Raw genomic sequence first — 18741 nt, forward strand, 5'->3', positions numbered from 1 at the left:
CTCAATACATCTCATACGTCAGGGCCTGGATAAATAAAGGAGCTGGATCGATTCAGCCAAGTGCTAATGCCTCGTGGAGCTAGTTTAACTCCTTGGATAGAGAGTCTCGTGTGGATAAGCGCATCGTGCATGAGTAAATAAAAGAAACAACTGCAGTAGATGATCACAAAGAGAAAAGCACAAAGCTGAGAATGAAAAGAGAAGAATTTTGCTTCCACTGGTAGTAGAGATGGTGCTTTATCACAGAATATGATGCGCTTGACTGGAAGGATCACTTTAAAATCAACATAGAGTTTCACAACCAATTCAGTTCACGTGGCCAAACACAGACTGCATACAGAGATTTAAAACTTTGATTTCCACTCCACTTTTGCACTTGTTTTAATACGTTCTGGACGTGTTACTGCAGATCACTCAGGTTTACAGCTGTGTCTGGGATCAGAACTTGAGTTTGAACACGCCTCTGGGAGCACTATCATTTTCTTGAAAACGCCAGAAGACTTCCTTGTTAATTAGCAAATGATGTTTCCTACCACCCGGGTGGTTCCCTCTGGAAATTAAATCAGCACAATAACCTAATTCAGTCAGACAAAGGGGTTCAGCCATGTTCTGGTGTGTGAAAAATCTTGATCCGATGGCAATTACGTGAAAAAATAATATGCAGCGTGATTTTTCAAACATGAAATAAAGTAAGATTGTACTGTTCACATGAACAAACAAACAGCCAATCCATAGGGGTTAAAATAAGTTAAAATAAATGTGATTTTGGATTTACATACTGAGCAATGCACTGGAGTAAAAAATTAAGTGTGCCACAGTTTTTAATAAAAAGAGCCCTCTGGGAGCATATAAGTTCATGGGAGCCCCTTTTAATGGGTAATACTTTGCAGTGCACTAATTTTATCCTCAAAACACTTCTCAGATGCATTCACAAACAATTGTGCATGTCTTGTATGCATGCACATTGCACATGGCAAAGAATGGCTATGCCAAAAGTTTCCCATGACTGCATTGAAACTCTGAGCCCAGGGAGAAGCTCGGAGTGACGAGCTGTGGAGATTTCTCAGTCTCTGACATGGAAAGCTGGACTGTGACAAGCTGTGGTTCCTGCTACAGAGACGTTCTTTGCGAACTACTGCTTGACAGAAAACAAGTCATAACTTCCCCAATACATTTGAGTCATCATCTGAGATAATGAGGGACATTTCAGCATTTTAATTGGGAAACTGCTGCTGCAGACTTCTATCATTAAAGGTGACCAGAAACAAGCAGCAGCCCCAGTCAAGATTAGAGTTAGACGGAAAATTCTTGATTCTTCGGTTCGCTTCGATGCAGCAACACAACACAATCGATTCAAGTTTTCCACTACGTTAATTTTTCAACGATGTACCACCGTTACCAAATAATTATAACCACCACTGCTTAAGGATCAGGACAGATGCACATTAAAAGGTCCGGCCGTGCTTTAACGGGTCAGAGTCTCTTTTCACCCCTTGGCCCTACCCCTTGATTTTTTTGGGGGTTATCTTGCCTCTTGAAACGAAGTCACAAGGTAGGGGTTGAAATCTTCCCCTACGAACTGGGACAGTGCGAAATGAAATTATGTGAAAATACGGGATTATCATGCATTTTTTATTGATGTTGTGAAATAAATGACCATAATAAAACCAAATGATTAAACTAAGGTAATACAATCATTATCGTAATTTTTAAATCCTTACTAATGGAGAGAGTAGTACATTCGTGGGTCTCTCTCCCAGTTCTTTGATGCAACAATAATCGTTTCATCATCATTTGAATCAAATCGTGATGTGCCTCGAGAATCCCACCCCCTAGTAAAGATGGTCTTCAGTTGTGCTCAAAGTGATGTGTTATATTTAATTTCATGATTCATTTATTTGAAGAAGGATTTTGGAGTGGATGCTGTCTAATGGACAGTGAGTGATTAAAATAAAGAGGAGCAGAGGTCTACAATGTCTGAAAGATTTCTGCTCTTCAAGCAATCTGCTACATGTAAATAGAAATAAAATGAAGAAAACACTATAAACTGCAAACAATGTTTTCCTTTCTCTTTGAAAAAAATGACAGCTAATCTCTACAGGGAACTATGTTCATTTAGAAAAGAAGAGACAACATCAATGGTCATTATTTCCACTGTACTGCAGTCAAACTAGATTGTTAATAAGGGAGCAATTCCCTCTACATAAATAGACATCAGCGGGGCTCGAATGGACTGTCAATGCTCCAAATTAATCCATTCCCAAAGCCATTGCAGAGTAACAAAGCCCAGATCATTGTGCCGCTACAAAAGCAAGCGAAACAGCTTGGAGCAAATTCTGGGAGCTTCTGAAAGAGGCACACTGAGATTAGGAAAGTGGAGCTCCTCAGAGAGAGGACTCCACAGCAGACAAAGACCCTGGGAAGCCCTTCCTGCCGCAGGCTGGAAGAAAGGTCATTGTGTTGATTTGGGATACAGGGATGGTTTTTCCTGGGTTAAAAGTCTGTGACCCGCTGATTACCACTGCTGCAAAACCCACACTTAGAAAGTTTGCAACAGCTTGAGCCGATGCATGGAGTTTGACATATAAACATTTATTGTCACTTCAATTCCACCACCAATCTCTGGTCGTGGTATCCCTTCAAACTTCAACTTTATATTAAATATTCTTCTCAATTTCCTGCTCTGTTTGTGACGAGATCACACTGAGGTGGCAGAGATCACTTCAGCTGCTTTCAGACATGCACTGAAGTCCAGACATCTTCTTGAAATTTTCCAGAGAACGCAAATGTCCAAGTCAGTTGCTCCCGAAATTTTCTGGAACTTTTCTTGCCAGCCCCCGCACAGATTGTCCGAGTCAGCTGCATTCACAACAGTAGGATAAGCAAGGGGGCATGTTATTGACATTTCAAACACGTGATAGACGCAAAACTGTGTAGGAAAATTGGGTCCAGAGTTCATAAGTGAAAGCAGCTATAGAGAGAAATATCAGAGGTCAGCAGGACATTCTCTGGTTTGAGGTGAGTTTGAAGGAAATATACAGTCTATGAGAAAAACACAGCTGTTTAGAAGAAAGGAATCCTTTACAGAGGCTTGAGTTTATTTGTATGTGTGCATGGTTTTATTAAGGGAAGATTCAGTGTCAAGGTGCAAACATAATTTTCAAGTTTGAATTTCTATCTCTCTTATGCACATTATGCACCTTTCTCCTACCTCTAACATCTTGTTGCATTGCTCTGTCCCTGTTTTTTTAAACAAATTAATACAGACAACCTTTCATCTGTTCGCCCATCTGCCCTGCATGGGGACAAACCCTCAATAGTCCCCTGATTCTTCATCCATGTTGAGAGATCACATTGCAGAACTCAAAGCTGAATCGTTATCAAAAGAAACAAGTTTCACAACTGTGGGACATTCTGCTTGTTATCACAGATCTATTCACAGTTTTTATATCAGTGATTGTGTTACTGATAGACACTTGAAGTCTTGTGAGACTTTAGGAGAGACTTGTTAATGTTTCTAAAATTTGACTAAACTTTCCACTGTCACAAAACAGGTTTTCTGAGACATTTGAATTGATCCTTATAGCAAAGCTTTCAGGTTTTGTCTGTTTCAGGTGGCGAGGCCACTCTCACATTGCCTCAAATCATTAATAAGCAGCTCAGTGAGGCAGCAAGTTAGCCAGGTGGCTCAGGAGTCCACAGTGACTATTTGATTTCTCAAATCTGTCCAGTGTGGCCTTAAATCCCACCGTCAGGCGAGATTAACATTTCAGTTGAACTGAATGAGCATCTCATTGCTACCGCTGTTCCACACGTCTCCATTAGTGAGACCCTCAGAGGTAACTTCTGCCAGAAACTGCACACAAAGTGTTTAAGCTTCAGCGAGTGGGAAACTTACGAATACGTAATATGAGAGTAAATGTATGTGTAAGGGTTAATCAACAGTTAAAGCATGAGATTGGAAGATTTCTCAGATGAGTCAGATGCTGGCGATGGACGGAGTGAAGGGAAAAGCTTAGTTTGACCACAGTTAATCAAGAAATGTCGTGCAGGGTTAGTGATGGCAGAGAGTCAGCTGAGGATGTGTAAAATCAGGTTTTGGTTTTATAAAGATCTGCAGTTTTCAGATACTTGCATGGAAATATTTTGGGTCACGAGAAAATGTTACTGTTCTTAAAATATTCTGGAAATATCCGTGACTTCCTCAGAGTAATATTACCCAGTTGTATTGGTTCATAAGGATGTATATTAAATTCTTTATGTTCAGCATTCTGCACATTTTTTTATTTTATCATTATCATAAAAAAAAATAAAAAAAATGCTAAAAGCGACAGATTCCCTTAAAAACCACCATATAACACAATCATTTGATTTCCCCTTCATTCTTCTTGTCGGTAGCTTCTTTCTATTCACTGAATGATGACAGTCATTCAAGTCAAAGACGTCGCTCATCATTTTCCTGCCTCTTTGTGCTTGGAGACTGGCTGCGACTCTTTATCTCATTTATTTCTCTCACTCTGATTTCATCGCTCACCTTTCCTTTGCCGGCTTTGACCAGGTTTGGACACAAAGCCACATCATGCAGGCGGTTGGCCAGTAAATCTGAGTCTCCATTTATGAAACCAGGCAATCACTCTGAATTCAAACACACTAATCAACCTAGCCTAATTATTAGTTGCACACTTAGAAACGCCTTGTACATACTTTAGGAAACTAATTATGAAGCAGCCTCATCTCTCTCCAGAGGAACGTGACAGTCAACAATTCAAACAGCAGAGATGAGATCCTCTTTAATAATTAATTCATTTACTGTCTGTATCAAATTCTAATCAGGTGATAATATGCAGACAAATCCAAGCCAATTGTTTTATTAATTTGACACAAACTTTTCATAATTGTGATTGAAAAACAAATTTTTCAATTTGAATATTATTTTTATTCAATTCTGGAATTACACAAGTTTATTTTCATTTTCAGAAATATTTTTGGTATTTGAGCACTTGTTTTTTCCAGTTGCAGATTTCATGTTTTCACAGTCCGATCTTTTTTCTTTAATTTCAAATCACACATTTTTCACTTTCATTTTTTGTTTAGTTTCAAAGTTTTGGTCTGGATCTGTTCCATCAGATTTGGCTCCATAGAGTAACCTCCTCTGAAGAAAAGTAAATTGGACAAAAAGAAGAACAGTGTGTTGATGGTGAATTGATGAGGTCTGACTTACAAATCCTTTGAAAATCCTCCTTCAATCACTTTTTTTTTTATTTTTTACAGGGAATCTTAAAACTGTCTTTGCTTGAGAGCTGAAGTAGATATTTTGTCATGCAGATCCATAGAAAAACTGTTGCTTTGTTGAGCTAATGAAAGATCTAAATAGAGCTGGAGAGTAATTCTACTGAACACAACATAGCCTTGTAAAATTCATATCTGTGCGCCACAATCGTCATCTCACAAAATGAACTAATAAAATATCCCCCACATCCCAGAGGCAGAGCATTATTTTTTATTGTTGACCCACACTTCGGTCCACATTTGTTCACTCTACTACACTAAATGTGGAGCAGGAGCCCCCGGCTGCAGATTGATAACACACAAACATTTTCATCACCTTGCAGTGACACATTTTATACCTGCTGTGATGAACTTGAATCAATTGGGTCAGTTTAAAGGGTTTTGAGGAACTGGGTCAGGATTATACGCAACATGAACTGCAGCCTGCACTGAATAGTTTGCATGAGACATCATGTGCTACTGTATATGTGCAGTATTTACCTGTCTCCCTTATTGTTTTTTCACTTACATGATTCTTGCTGTTCTGGGTTTGTACCCTCACGGTTGAATGCACTTAGTGGAAGTCGCGTTGTATAAAAGCGTCAGCTAAATGATAGGTAATGGGATGTAATGTAAAAATCTGAAATGATTCCTCTGAAGAAACTAGAAATACTGCACTGCAGTAGTATGCACACCAGTGCCGCTTCAGTCCCAATTATTATTTTTCCAGACTGAGGTAACAGTGACTTTTAACCTTTGACACCTGAAATCTAATCTGCTAATCTTTTGAGTGACAACTGGTCAAAATTGGAAGAAATTCCCTAAAGGCAAAGATATTATGTTCAAGAGGCGAAAAACTATGTTTTGTGAGGACAATGTGGCCTTGACCTTTGACCTCCAAATATAAATCGGGTTTGCATTGAGTCCCAAAAAGTGCTTATGCCGGATGTAATGGAATTTCTTTTGGTTGTTCCTGATGTATCACGATGACAAGAACATGAGGTCACTGTGTCATTTGGAAAGACAACCTATTATGGCTCTTCAAAACTATGCAAAAATCCCAGAGAGCCTTTTCCCAGCTAAAACTGGACTGTAAACACAAAGTTGAGGAACTAAATTATCAGATAGAAGCAGAGCGGTCCATTCCTTTGCAGATTAAAAGGCAACACCCAACGTATCATACTATTCAAGCTGTGGGTAAAAAGACTGTTATGATATAGGGATGTTTTAAAACTCACTGTTTAGAGATTGAAAGAAACAGACTAAAATCACGACACCGCCACCAAAATTGAATCCCATTTTTTTTCCACCTGGACACAGCTGCAGAGGAAATGAAATTCTAACCTTTCAAATTACATGCAGATGAAAAGCGAGGCATCTGAAAGGACGTGCGAGTTTCATACACCAGCACTCGTTTTTCAGTCAAACTACATCTGTGGGTCTGCGTTTTGTCACATGAATAAAAAATGACATATAATCAGAAAGTACAGGTATAGCACAGAATAAATAAACCACTAATTGTGTCCATTAGTTGAGGTTTTTCATGCTAAGGCCACTTGACATATATAAAGGAATGAATAAATGAATGAGAGATCTAAAGGAGGCTGTGGGTTTTCTGAGTTTCCTCTGGGATTCGTCAGCTGCTCTTCTCTCTTCCTGTGAATTGGATCCAAGCCTGGCAGCCATATCAGTCGGACTTTGGTGTGTGTTTGAGTGCGTGAAGTGTCTCTCACCTGTTCCAGGCGTTGGAAGCTGACATTGTCTGGGTTTGTTTCAAGGTTGTTCTGCAAAGTCAAAAGTTTGATTGTTAGTGTTGGTGGATATGAAGGGTATTACATTAGTTCCAACTGGGGAAGTAGGAACTTAAATATGAAAACGATTTTCTGTGACGGTCATCAAACTGGCAACTGCAGTAGTTTACTAAAGTTGACATTACAAACTGAGAAACTGATTAAAAAAGGACACTTATATGAAGAAAGTTTAGTCACTATTGACTCAAAACCTCTTCTAATTTAACAGTCAGAGAGGAACAAGAAATGTACACAAAGCATAATACATGGAGTAGTAACCCAGTCTGTCTTTATTTGGCGGTGTACACGACAAAAGGCCTCCATTCAGGCCTTTTACAGTATGGATAAAAAAAATTAAAAAAAGTTTCTATAGGATGCTGCATTGCAAATTCCAAACTTTTAGAATATAAATTTACAAAAATTTTTACATAAGCAATAAAGACAGCCAGACAAAGTCATACAAAAAATCCCAGATATATGAATAGTGAAGTCAATATTAAAAAGTTAATCTTTTAGTATTGAAATAAACTTTAACAGTGCCCATTCTAAACATGCCTGTTTAGAATGGGCTGTCTGCTTGGTCTGTGGTAACACTGGACCTGCAGTCACTAAACCACGGCAAGTAAAGACTGGCCGTGGGACTTAGTCCACGGAAACCTGAAGTTGCGCCTCCACTGCTGCACAAAGAGCTGTTCACCTTTTCTGTGAAGCTCGACTCAGTTCCCAGAACCCTGAGCAGAGTAAGTCAACGTTGCCGTTGTTATGAAAGCGCCACTTCGATGAATCCCAGCTGCCATTGCTACAGAGCGCTGGTCGCTGTGTCAGTTCATTCAAAATGTATTGATATTAACATCACGTGTCCAAATCCCACCAAATTTAACGCTGCTCTTCCTTGGGCCCTTAACAATACACATGCTAAGTGTGAAGCAGATAAGATGAATGGATCTAAAGATACGTGTTCCATATACAGAACAGAGATGTCTGAAATTACAGTATTAGATAAGAAGATAAAAGATGTAAATGAAAAATGTCATCCTCATTCATCACTCTAGGATAAAAGCTCCTCAGCTCTTTCCTTTATTCTAATGTTAGGGAACAGACTAAATCAATGTATTCCATGATACAATCTGACAGTCTGTACATATTGTTTTCTATTAATTTAATATTATTATTAGTATATTATTATAATTAATTTTAAATTTTAAGAGACAAAATACCAGATGTAAATGTAAACAAATGTAGGGCTACATACAAAGTATCATCATTGCATAAGCCTTAGGACGCTCGTTATGTTTACAGATCATGTTTAAACACAATAACGGTCTGAGAGGTATTTTTTCTTTTATTAACCATATACTTTTATGTTTGTGTGTTACATGTTTTAATGTTATGGTTTAATTGGCTGCAATGGTCTACTCTCGTCATAATGATCCTAACCGACTGGGAAATAGTGGCTGAAATCCGGCACCTTCCAGATGTCAAGACAAAGCCGACGGATTCTCTCTCTTCCTGGAAAGTGGCGAGCTGACTGTGAGCTCTGAGGGGTATTAATAGCCGCTGCAGGGGTGCTGAGGGTCTTTGACTGTACAAAGGGTTGAGATGGCACTGGGGATCAGACCTCGACGGGTGAGAGGCCACTGAACAGCCCTGTTTGGAAACCGTCTTTATCAGACTTGACATGTTTCTCTTGATTTGCTGTCAGTCCAAATATCTGCCAGATGATGGCAGCGTTGACTGAGCCCATTGCCGCTCAGTATTAAGTTTCGTTGTTATTTGCAATTTCAATTTGAGTCTGTTAAACTAGCCTTTCTTGGCTGGGGAAGCTGGATTGTTCTTCTCGCCCTCTGTAGGGACAGAGAAAACCATTTCGTAAATTAAGCCTCTACACTTAGTTTTGTTAGTGACATGTGTTGAAGCAATAGACCAGGGAAAACAAAGTCTCCCCTTTGTCTGCCTCCCATACAACCACTTTCCACCATGTTAAGTGCAACAGATGAGACCAACAGGAGTTGTCTGTTGCTTTAAGATTTTGTAGAGTTCCTCTCAAGGTTCAGTTTACTGCATTTAGCTCTAATGTACTTATCTGAGCTTCACTTGGGATTGTAATGCAGTGTTTGTCTGTCTCTGCTTTATAGAAATAAAGTACTTCAGTAGATCCATTCTTTTTTCCAGTAATGTATTATTATGCGTTTTTTTGTCTGACAAGATGGAGAAGTTGTATGGTTTCAAAGGTGAATTGGCCGTAAATTGTGCACAGATTCCTGGATAGCAGCCTAAACAAAAACACACAACAAATAGAAAGGCTCATGAGTCATAATTCTACCTGACCTATGTTTTATGTTACTTGGCCGTGAGACAAATTTCCACTTGGAGACCATGAAGTTTTAGCTTCAAAAGATGGGATTAGATGGTTGACCCAGTCTGTGTTTAACTAATACATAAACAAATAAATACATTATACACTTACCTTAAGAATACTTCTTTTTTTCTGTTTAATTTCACTAACTGTGTGTGTGAGCATAGACCACCGATATTAGTATAAGAGTGTGTGTGTGTGTGTGTGTGTGTGTGTGTGTGTGTGTGTGTTTTGTTTGTTTTAGCCTTTATATGCTTTTACTTAATATGTCTGAGTTCGTTTTTCAGACTTTACTTTATTTGACAGGGACAGTGCCTTTTTATGCCTTTGTCCATTTTTGTCATATGTCATAAAGCTATGTCATTGATTTATTAATAAATTATGCTATGTGTCTGTTTATGTAGCTCTGTGTATTTACACATGTGTTTATATGTTATCAGATGTGTTTATATGTTATTCTATGTTTTGGGTTTTCTTTTTTTATATTTTTTACTAGTCAGGAAATGCAGATAAAAACTAGCCCGCATGGCTAAATGTGTCACATTTACATGTTAAACTAAATGCTCATTAATGTGCATCGTCCATTTTAACAAACAATATTGCTAGATTTCTGATATAACAATTACACAACGATTAAAATGTCAATACAAGAGATTCACTAAGTGACTGAAACAGGTCGGACAAAGCCGCAACCTAATTACTCTGGGGGCCCATTAATAACAGATTAAGTTGTTAATGGAACTTTCTTTTAATGTTCTGGGCTGCTGTGGCAAGAGTCCTCTGGCACTTATTTGCAGAGTGGTAGAGTGAAGAAGGCATCAGTGGGTTTCAACACTGATCAGTATGCATCCGTCCAATTTAGATTGACATCATGCCTCTCAGGCCTGTTCGCCACTGCTGAGGAAGGCACTAAATTTATTCAGGATTATTTGAGAAAATTATCCCTCCAGAAGCGAGGCACAGCCCAGTCAAGCATTTTCAGCCACAGCAGCCGGCTCTGCCACTTACTATTACGACTCCTCTCCTCCACTCAGGAAGCAACTGCACAGCAACTGACAAACCTCCAAACCTTTTGTGTCTGGTTGAGTGCCGGGGAATGAGCCAATTAGAGGTGTTTGTCAGGGGAGCAACAATCATGAAACAACTCACTAAGGCGTCTATTCTGTATGGCTTTTTTTTTTACTGAAACAACAGCAAAAACTGGAGTGTTTCTGAGTTTGTAAAATGATTCAAGGCAAAAATAAGGCAAAACTTCCTTTCATTGTTGATACGGTGCAACCTGTATGCAGTAACCCAAGACATCACGCAATATGTGAACTACGGCTCCAAGTATCACCTGGCAAGACTGAACTCATTACATAATGTGCAAAAATAAAAATGCCCCCCTGCTTCTACTCCATGCAGCACTGAACAGTTTATTTTAGACACGACATGCCAGTAGTGCCCTCTACTGGCGAGAAAACTAAAAACTTGAACTCAGGTCTCCCCAGTCGGCTCAGAAAATCTCAACTTCACTCAGTATCAGTATCAAACTGATTGATTTGTTAGTAGGTCACTAGAAACAAGGAAACAAATAAAGTATACCTTTTTTCCAAAAATGTATTCTTCTCCTTTAACGTCCTAATGTCTTTGTGTGTCTGTTGTTTTGGAAAATGCATTTGTTTTGTTAATAAACCTGCGGTGGAGATGAAAATGTAAGATAGATAAGAATATAAATAGATGAAAATAAACGTAGCAACAAATATGAACTCTATAAATATTTATTTCAGATTAATTTTTTTAATAATTAAATAATAAGGAATTTGCCAGACACATTTACATGTATCTGTGTGGAACAAATCAAAAGATATAATTAATAACTTATCTTAACTATGAGATAATTCAATTAAGGTCATGTGCTCTGCTCCCTGATAGTTTACCTATTTGCTTCAGAGCTGGATTAGAATTGAATGACGGACAAGTCCAGTAGGATTCATTTTCCTCATACGGTTATAATTCCAGTGTTGGTGAGATTATTAATTGAAATTCATGTGCAAGCACACAACGTTATCTGGTTTTGGTTGTCCTTTAGAGCATGGCCAGTTCATGATTGTCCAAAAGGACCCAGATACCAGGAAAAGGGGTAAACAGAAAGTTAGTCATTACAATAATCGACCTCTGGAACTGGCCACATCCTGGACTGTAATAAGTGAATAAAACAGAAAGGACACTGATATATATTTTTTTAAGTATCTCACATAAAGCTGTCGTTATCATACACACAAGTGCATGCAATTTTTTTTATTTATTTAAAAATAATATGGTTATGACAGGTGGATGGAGGTGGTGGAATCGAAATTTAATGAGGTAGACTCTCCAAAATTGCCTTAAATGAAACCATATAAATAAATAATCCTATATTATAAGGTTATGGCATGAGTTCAGTCAAGGTGCACTGAGTTCATTTTATCTCGTTTCCGTTGTATCTCGGTCAAAATCTACAGTTAATGCACTCAGTGACAGGACCCTGGCTTAAGTAAACACCAAAGGCCACATAGATGTAATACCTTATTAGGTTCATAATACTGTATATGTGAGATAGATACAAAATAAACAGGTTACATGCACACATAAAAAGAGATTTTATATAAGTAAAAATGTACATCTCACTATGAGGCAATAAAAAGTATTTTCTATATTTTACAGACTTGTGAATAAAAATATCAGTTCATAGATTTGACATTATCAAAGTTGATATTAGTGAGTGCAAGCTAATTATTGTCTAGCAATATGAGGCAACTTAGAAAAACAGAAAAAAAAACTATTTGCAACATAAAGCACAACGGAGATGAATGGGTTAATTGTGCAAATTCAGTGGACCTGACTCAAAGGCTTGTCAGACTTCCCATTCGTATACAAACAATTGCACAAGGTTCAGTCATTCAGCATTTCACAGCCTGTCCACCTTCAATCAAGAGCTCCCACACTAAAGGTAAGGAATTTCATTTAAATGAAAGCCTTTCCTTCAAAATACTGCAATTACGCAAATAACACTCAGTATTCTTTTGTGAATTTACTGAGTATTTATATTGCAATATTTCAATTTTGTATCCACAGCTGGTATGCAAACCATTGTGCTGTTGGTGCTGTGGATACTGGGAATATCACTGGTGTTGCCCGACCCAGACACAGCTGGAGAGAGGGGGACTGAAGAGCCTATCCCATGTTCTAGGGGATGCACCTGCCTGTACGATGACTACAGCTTGGAGCTCAACATGTATTGCAGCGCTCGGAACTTCACCCAAATCCCGTCTGACATGCCAACATCCACTCACTCTCTCTGGCTGGATGGCAACCTGTTCACCTCTCTCCCTGCCATGTCCTTTAAGGATCTTGCTAACCTGAACTTTTTGAATCTGCAGAGTGGCCAACTGGTAACACTTGACCCTCAGGCATTCAAAGGACTTAGGTCGCTAGCACACATCCACCTTGAGCGAAATTTTCTACGCACGTTACCAGGTACAGTCTTCCAGAATACACCTAACCTTGCTTCACTCAGTCTGCACAACAACCAGCTTACTCGTATTGAGGAACGGCTGTTTTCTGGACTCTCGCACATGTGGCTTCTCAACCTTGGGTGGAACTCGCTAGCCGTCTTACCTGAGACAGCTTTCCAGGACCTGCAAGGTCTACGAGAGCTTTTTCTGGCAGGGAACAGACTCGCTTACTTGCAGCCACAGCTCTTCCAGAACCTTGTTGAGCTTAAAGAGTTGGATCTAACCGGAAATTACATCAAGGTCATCAAAGCTAATGTGTTTGTTAAACTCACTAAACTGCAAAAGCTGTACCTGGCCCAGAATCACATTGTGACCGTGGTTCCTAGAGCATTTGCAGGCATGAAGTCGCTCAGATGGTTGGATCTGACAAACAACAGGCTGACTACTCTGCATGACGACACTTTCTTGGGCCTGCACAGTCTCCATGTGCTGCGTCTCTCCAACAACTCCATAACTGGAATTAGGCCCCGGACTTTCCGTGACCTGCAGTACTTGGAGGAACTACGTCTCAGTTACAACAGGATCCGAGCCCTGGGGGAGAGGATCTTTGAAGGGCTTGGTCATCTGGAGGTCTTAGAGCTAGAACACAACCAAGTGCAGGAGGCCCAAGTGGGTAGTTTCACGGGCCTGTCTCATGTGGCTGTCATCAACCTGTCTGGAAGCTGCTTTCTCAGTCTGCCTGACCAAGTATTCAAGGGCCTGTCAAAGCTTCACAGCCTTCATCTGGACAAAGGCTGCCTAACCAGGATCACATCTCAAGCTTTCACTGGACTCTCTGGTCTGAGGAGGCTTTTCCTGCAGCATAACAACATCTCTGTGGTAGAACGCCACAGCTTTGGAGATCTGGTGGGCTTACTGGGACTGGACATGAGTTTTAACAAATTGGAGGTCCTCACAACCAACACATTCTCTGGCCTCAAGAACATGGAGTACTTGCTGCTGTCCAACAACGACTGTCGACAGTTTTTGCAGAATGGCACAAAACAGCTGCTTCCGCGGCTGCGCTACCTGGACCTGAGAACCAACGCCTTGACAGTCATGGTCCCCGAGTTCCCAGAGTGCATGGAAAAACTTTTGCTGTCTGGAAACCGTTGGAAATGTGACTGCAGCACCCTCCCGCTCAGAAACTACAGCTTGAGGAATCCGCTGGTGATACCTCGGCAAGTGGAGACCCACGCAGAGGGTGAAGAGCCTGACACGACCATCACCATATACAACAACATTACATGCACCAGCCCACCACGTCTCGCTGGTCAGGACCTACGCGATATTGACAATGAATTCTACCAAAGCTGCTAAGCAGACACAGGCATGTTTAGAGAATTTGTTTGTACACAGCACAGAATATTACAAAACTGCTACCCGTTATATTTTTAACAGTATAAATTCACTCAGCTTTTGATTTCAATACTGGAACAGTGGAAAAAGTTCTTATTAAACATCTTCAACAATAATAGATCAATTGTTGTCATCTGTAGCCTGTATAAATTTGATTCAGATTTGAAGGTTGAAACAACAAATATTTCTTTGGCTTCATTCAGTTTTATGTGGATATAATGAAAGTGAATGATTGATTGTGACACCATGTGATGACAGCTGGTGAAGTGTCACCTCTCTGCAGAATAAGAAACATTTAAGGGAACCAATCCACAACAAAAGCTTTGGGACCAATTTCGTTTACACTGACATGAGAACTGTAAGAAGTTATGCAGCGATATATTTGATGCATTTGAAGGTGCTACACCTGAATCACTATTCATGCCAGTTACATAACAATGTGAAAGTGTAATAATCAATGTGTCGCGGTGGTCATGTGCAATGTGGGCGAATAAAAAAACACTGCAACAGGAAAAAGGCTGGAAAACAATAATTTGTGATGGAAACATCAGTGACTTCCTGTCAACACATTTACAAGACTGATAGCAACAACCTGAAAATGCCATGTCACAAAATATTAAGTTTATAAGCCACTGAGCTATAACTCTCACTGTATTTTAATTCTTTATGTGTCTGGCCTGGAGAAAACGTGTCCACGAGGCAAGACACTAAAATGTCAAAGTACGTTGCAGGTGTGTGTATTATTTGGTGTAGTAAAGTTCATCGCTATAAAACCTGCTCTACCTTGAAAAGTGCATTAAATGCATTGAAGGGCTTCTGCCTTCACTTTCTAAGAATGTTTCATGTACACACAGTGAGCTTCCCCCCAAAATAAACCAAAAATAAATCTATACATCAAATACAGATGAATGAAAGTGTGATGGGAACGTGTGTAGCATCACCTGACTGACGGTGAGTAGCTTTAGCTCAACAGCTAACAAAGCTAGCATACTTTGTTTTGTGCTGTTCAACCACCACCACACAGTTCAAGTTGCGTTTATCAAGTCAGAACATGATTTACTGCACACTACACACTCCCTGTGCGGCCTGCTGAGCTCATCCTACCTGGGACATGTGTCTCTACCATCTTACAGACAGTCACAGCAGAGTTTCTGTAGTCGCATCTTTGTTCGTCCACTGTGCAGGTGTCAAACTTTTTTCACGGGGCTTTAGTCAGTTGCGATATTTCCGCCAGCACTTGAAGGCAACATCGTAGACGCAGCTGCACGCGGAAGCTCCCTGTTGCCCATGGTAACAAAGGGGCGTCAACTACGGATCTTAAACGGTGACGTTTAAGATCACACGAAATACTCGTTTTTTCATTTACTCCTATTATTAGTAGTAGTATAAGTAGTAGTATAAGTATTAAATTGTACTTAAATATTTGTACTCATGCTGTTACTTTCCACAGCTGATTATTGTCTTAAATTGTCAACTAAGCCCTTAACAATTTTTTTCTAATGGAAAACTCTATATGTTGCTGTCATTTAATGTATGACATTAAAAATAAGCTGCTCTAAAGAGCTGCTGATTCTCTTCTTCCTCATCTCAGTACAAACCCATCCGTGTCCAGAAGCTCACCACTGGGGGGCCCAGACCTCGGTGGGCTCCAGCACAGGGTCAGCACCGGGTCAGCACCGGGTCACGCTCCACATCTGGACTGGTCATCACCACCAAAGTCATCCAGGGTTCTTGGACGAAACACACTTGTGTCTGAAAACATTCTGTTGATTAAAATATGTGTAATATAGCAATAAAAATGGCGGGTGCACTGGATGGGTGCACTAAATTGATAGTAATAAATTGATAATAGTGATCAAATGTCTCTTGCAGACAGAATAATGTGTGGAACAAGTCATTGTTGCAGCAGAGTTGCACGTGCGACACCAGGAATGTCCCACTCTCTATATTGACTTGCGTTGCCCTGATCCTTCAATAAAACCACCAAGTACATCCCCAAATCTTTTATCAGAGTCCAAGTCAGCAGCCAAACACAACACTGAAGCACCACCTGCAGAGAAACCCAACCTGAAGGTCCACGCCGGATCACGGATGAGATACATGTAAATATATCCCGCATTAGACCCATTTGTCATGCTTCAGTCTATTTGGTTTCATTTCTCATTTTATTTTTATTTTGTTGTTTCTTTGCTTACAGGCAGGCGACTTGCAGGAGTGTGGAGATGAATCAAAATGGGAATGAATATCCCAATAGATGAACAGATCCACCGGAGTCAGTGCGAGGAAATGAAGCAGAGGAATTGAGGGAGAAGCCACCTCAGGCTGGAGAGTCTGCACGTTGTCATGACTCACAACAGAGGGACAAACAATCTTCCCCCGGTTCAGTCTGAGTCCAGAGGAGCAAAGTTCGATCAAAGAATCCGTCCTGTTGTTTTTGTGTAATCTTGCCCACAAACACATTCATACAGAGCATCTATATTTCTCTATCATACACACATACACTCATATATATATACACTGCCAGCACAGCTGTCAGGGGCACATTCCCAGGGAGACCGGGATCAAACTGCCGACCTTCTGGTTGGTGGACGACCCGCTGTACCTCCACTTGTCATAAGCAGAGGCTGGAGCACATGGGTCCTTCTCTGGGTTGCAGGCCTTCAGCAGCTGTGGACAGAGGATGGGCTGGTTTAGCATGTTTCTCACTGTGGCTCGTCACTGTTGCACATCACAGCACCGATGCTGTTTCTGTGTGTTTTGTAGAGGATGGACATCCACGCATCACCTTTCTATACCCACGTAAGCAGGTTCCTCTCTGAGACCTCACTCACCTGAGCTCCAGAGCAGGACCAACAAGCCTACGCGTCACCCATCCACCTGCCTTCTCCTGAGAGTGTGATTCATTTATTTCAAAGGCCTTCGATGCTTCTTACGTTCTGCTGACTGCTTTTTTCCCCCTCGGCTTTGTATTTCAGGATATAGATAGGACATTTGGTCCCGGTCCAGGATTTTACTGGCAGACGGTGGAAACTCAGCAGTGAGACCACACAGGAGGTCGGCACGTTGCCCTTCAGAAGTTTACTTTTCAGGAGCAGTTCACTGGTTTTACTCTCTAAGAAGCCGTAAACGTTAGGACACGCAATAAAAGAATGTTAACTTTATTTTTGTTGTTGGTATTATTTGCTCTGGGAGGCAGTGGCTTCTTCCTGCTTGTCGTAGACTGAGTTTGTGGTCTGAGGCAGCTTTACCCACTGCACAGGTTACTGAGTGACAGCACTGGTAGAACATGATTAAACACACAACTTCATAAAATGACTCTTCTGCCCAATTGGTCTGGTGTGTGAGTCCTGGAGCCAAATCTGGCCCAGAACCTTTGTCAGCGTCTGAGAGAATTGGAGCTGCCGTCCCACCTGTCTTTGCTCTAGCTGTTTCGGGGGCCTTATGCCTACTCATCATTGAAGGATTTGACAAGTTCCTCAGACTCTCTGCTCCTCAGAAAAACCAAAAAACAGATCCAACTACTGTCAGAACTCTCCACTCCAGAAGTGAAGAACCTCCACTCATCTACTGCCTCGTCAAGTGCACAGGGAGCTCTGCTTGTGGTTTTCAGGAAGAGGTTGAGGAGGAAGAGCACAGAATCACCACAAGCATCTGAATAGGTTTCTTATTAAAATGTTCAAATGCTGGAAGTCAATCAGTGACCTTGTATTTTTGACCGTGTAGCATTCTCAGATTTCCAAGTTGTTTCAGCTACATCCGCTCAACATCTTTGGGTTGTCCTGTACTCCTGTACTGTTCTGCTTATCTTTAGTTGGATCTATGAGGACAGTGCCAAATCCTTCCCGTCAAAGGCGTCGATATGACATGAAGCAAGTGGTGACCCTGCGTGGGAAGGACCTGGGCCAAGGCTGAGCCTCCTACACAGTGCGCTGACAGGAGGGTGGATGAAGTTCAATGATATTGTCCTGTCCTAGGTTTTTGGAGCTGGAGGCGGCAGCAAACAAACAAATTACACCATCGGATAAACACAGCAGCCGAAGCAGAAAAATGCTGAAATTAATGAGTATGTGAATGAATTATTTTTACCACAATTCTCTAAACTCATGTTTAAATGGTTGAATTATGTTTTTCAGCTGATATTCTCTGTGATGTATGTTTTACGCTGCTTGGCTTGTAGTGGCTGCCCACACCGACTCGATTTCACGCCCACAGGAGTCTTGACGAGGCGGGAGAGCAGCTCTGCCACAGCAGCCACAACAATCTGATGACCCCTCCTGCTCTCAGACAGATGGATGCTTACGCTTCACTGCAAAAACTAGATTACCCCGGTAACCGGAGCGCCCTGATGTCACCCACACCTGAAGTGGCCTCAGAACAAGCCTCCCCCCTCTTCTTTGACTTGGTGAGTACTACACAATCAGATGCAAAATACAAAGTCATATCTCTTGAGGGA

At 40.7% G+C, this 18741-nt stretch overlaps 2 protein-coding genes across 3 annotated transcripts in view; one reads left to right on the plus strand and one right to left on the minus strand.

Moving 5' to 3' along the window:
• The window catches only part of mrtfbb (myocardin related transcription factor Bb), a 72967-nt gene extending 57449 nt beyond the window's left edge, over positions 1 to 15518 (minus strand). For both annotated transcript variants that reach the window (XM_035180883.2, XM_035180882.2), the window contains exons 1-2: positions 15393 to 15518; positions 7002 to 7052 (exon numbers count right to left, since the gene is read on the minus strand). The gene's annotated coding sequence lies outside the window, so the exon portion shown is untranslated. The remainder of the gene's footprint in view (positions 1 to 7001; positions 7053 to 15392) is intronic.
• On the plus strand, positions 12283 to 14804 carry igfals (insulin-like growth factor binding protein, acid labile subunit). The gene is made up of 2 exons (XM_035180884.1): positions 12283 to 12385; positions 12511 to 14804. Exon 2 carries the CDS (start codon positions 12516 to 12518, stop codon positions 14247 to 14249), a length of 1734 nt encoding a protein of 577 aa, XP_035036775.1. The 5' UTR covers positions 12283 to 12385; positions 12511 to 12515; the 3' UTR covers positions 14250 to 14804.
• Positions 15519 to 18741: the final 3223 nt, after the last annotated feature.

This window comes from Hippoglossus stenolepis, chromosome 16, assembly GCF_022539355.2.
Source record: "Hippoglossus stenolepis isolate QCI-W04-F060 chromosome 16, HSTE1.2, whole genome shotgun sequence".
NCBI classification, from domain to species: Eukaryota; Metazoa; Chordata; class Actinopteri; order Pleuronectiformes; family Pleuronectidae; genus Hippoglossus; species Hippoglossus stenolepis.

Bases quoted from the DNA above. Each gene is read 5' to 3' on its own strand.
- igfals (XM_035180884.1), top strand. From the start codon at position 12,516: ATGCAAACCATTGTGCTGTTGGTGCTGTGGATACTGGGAATATCACTG.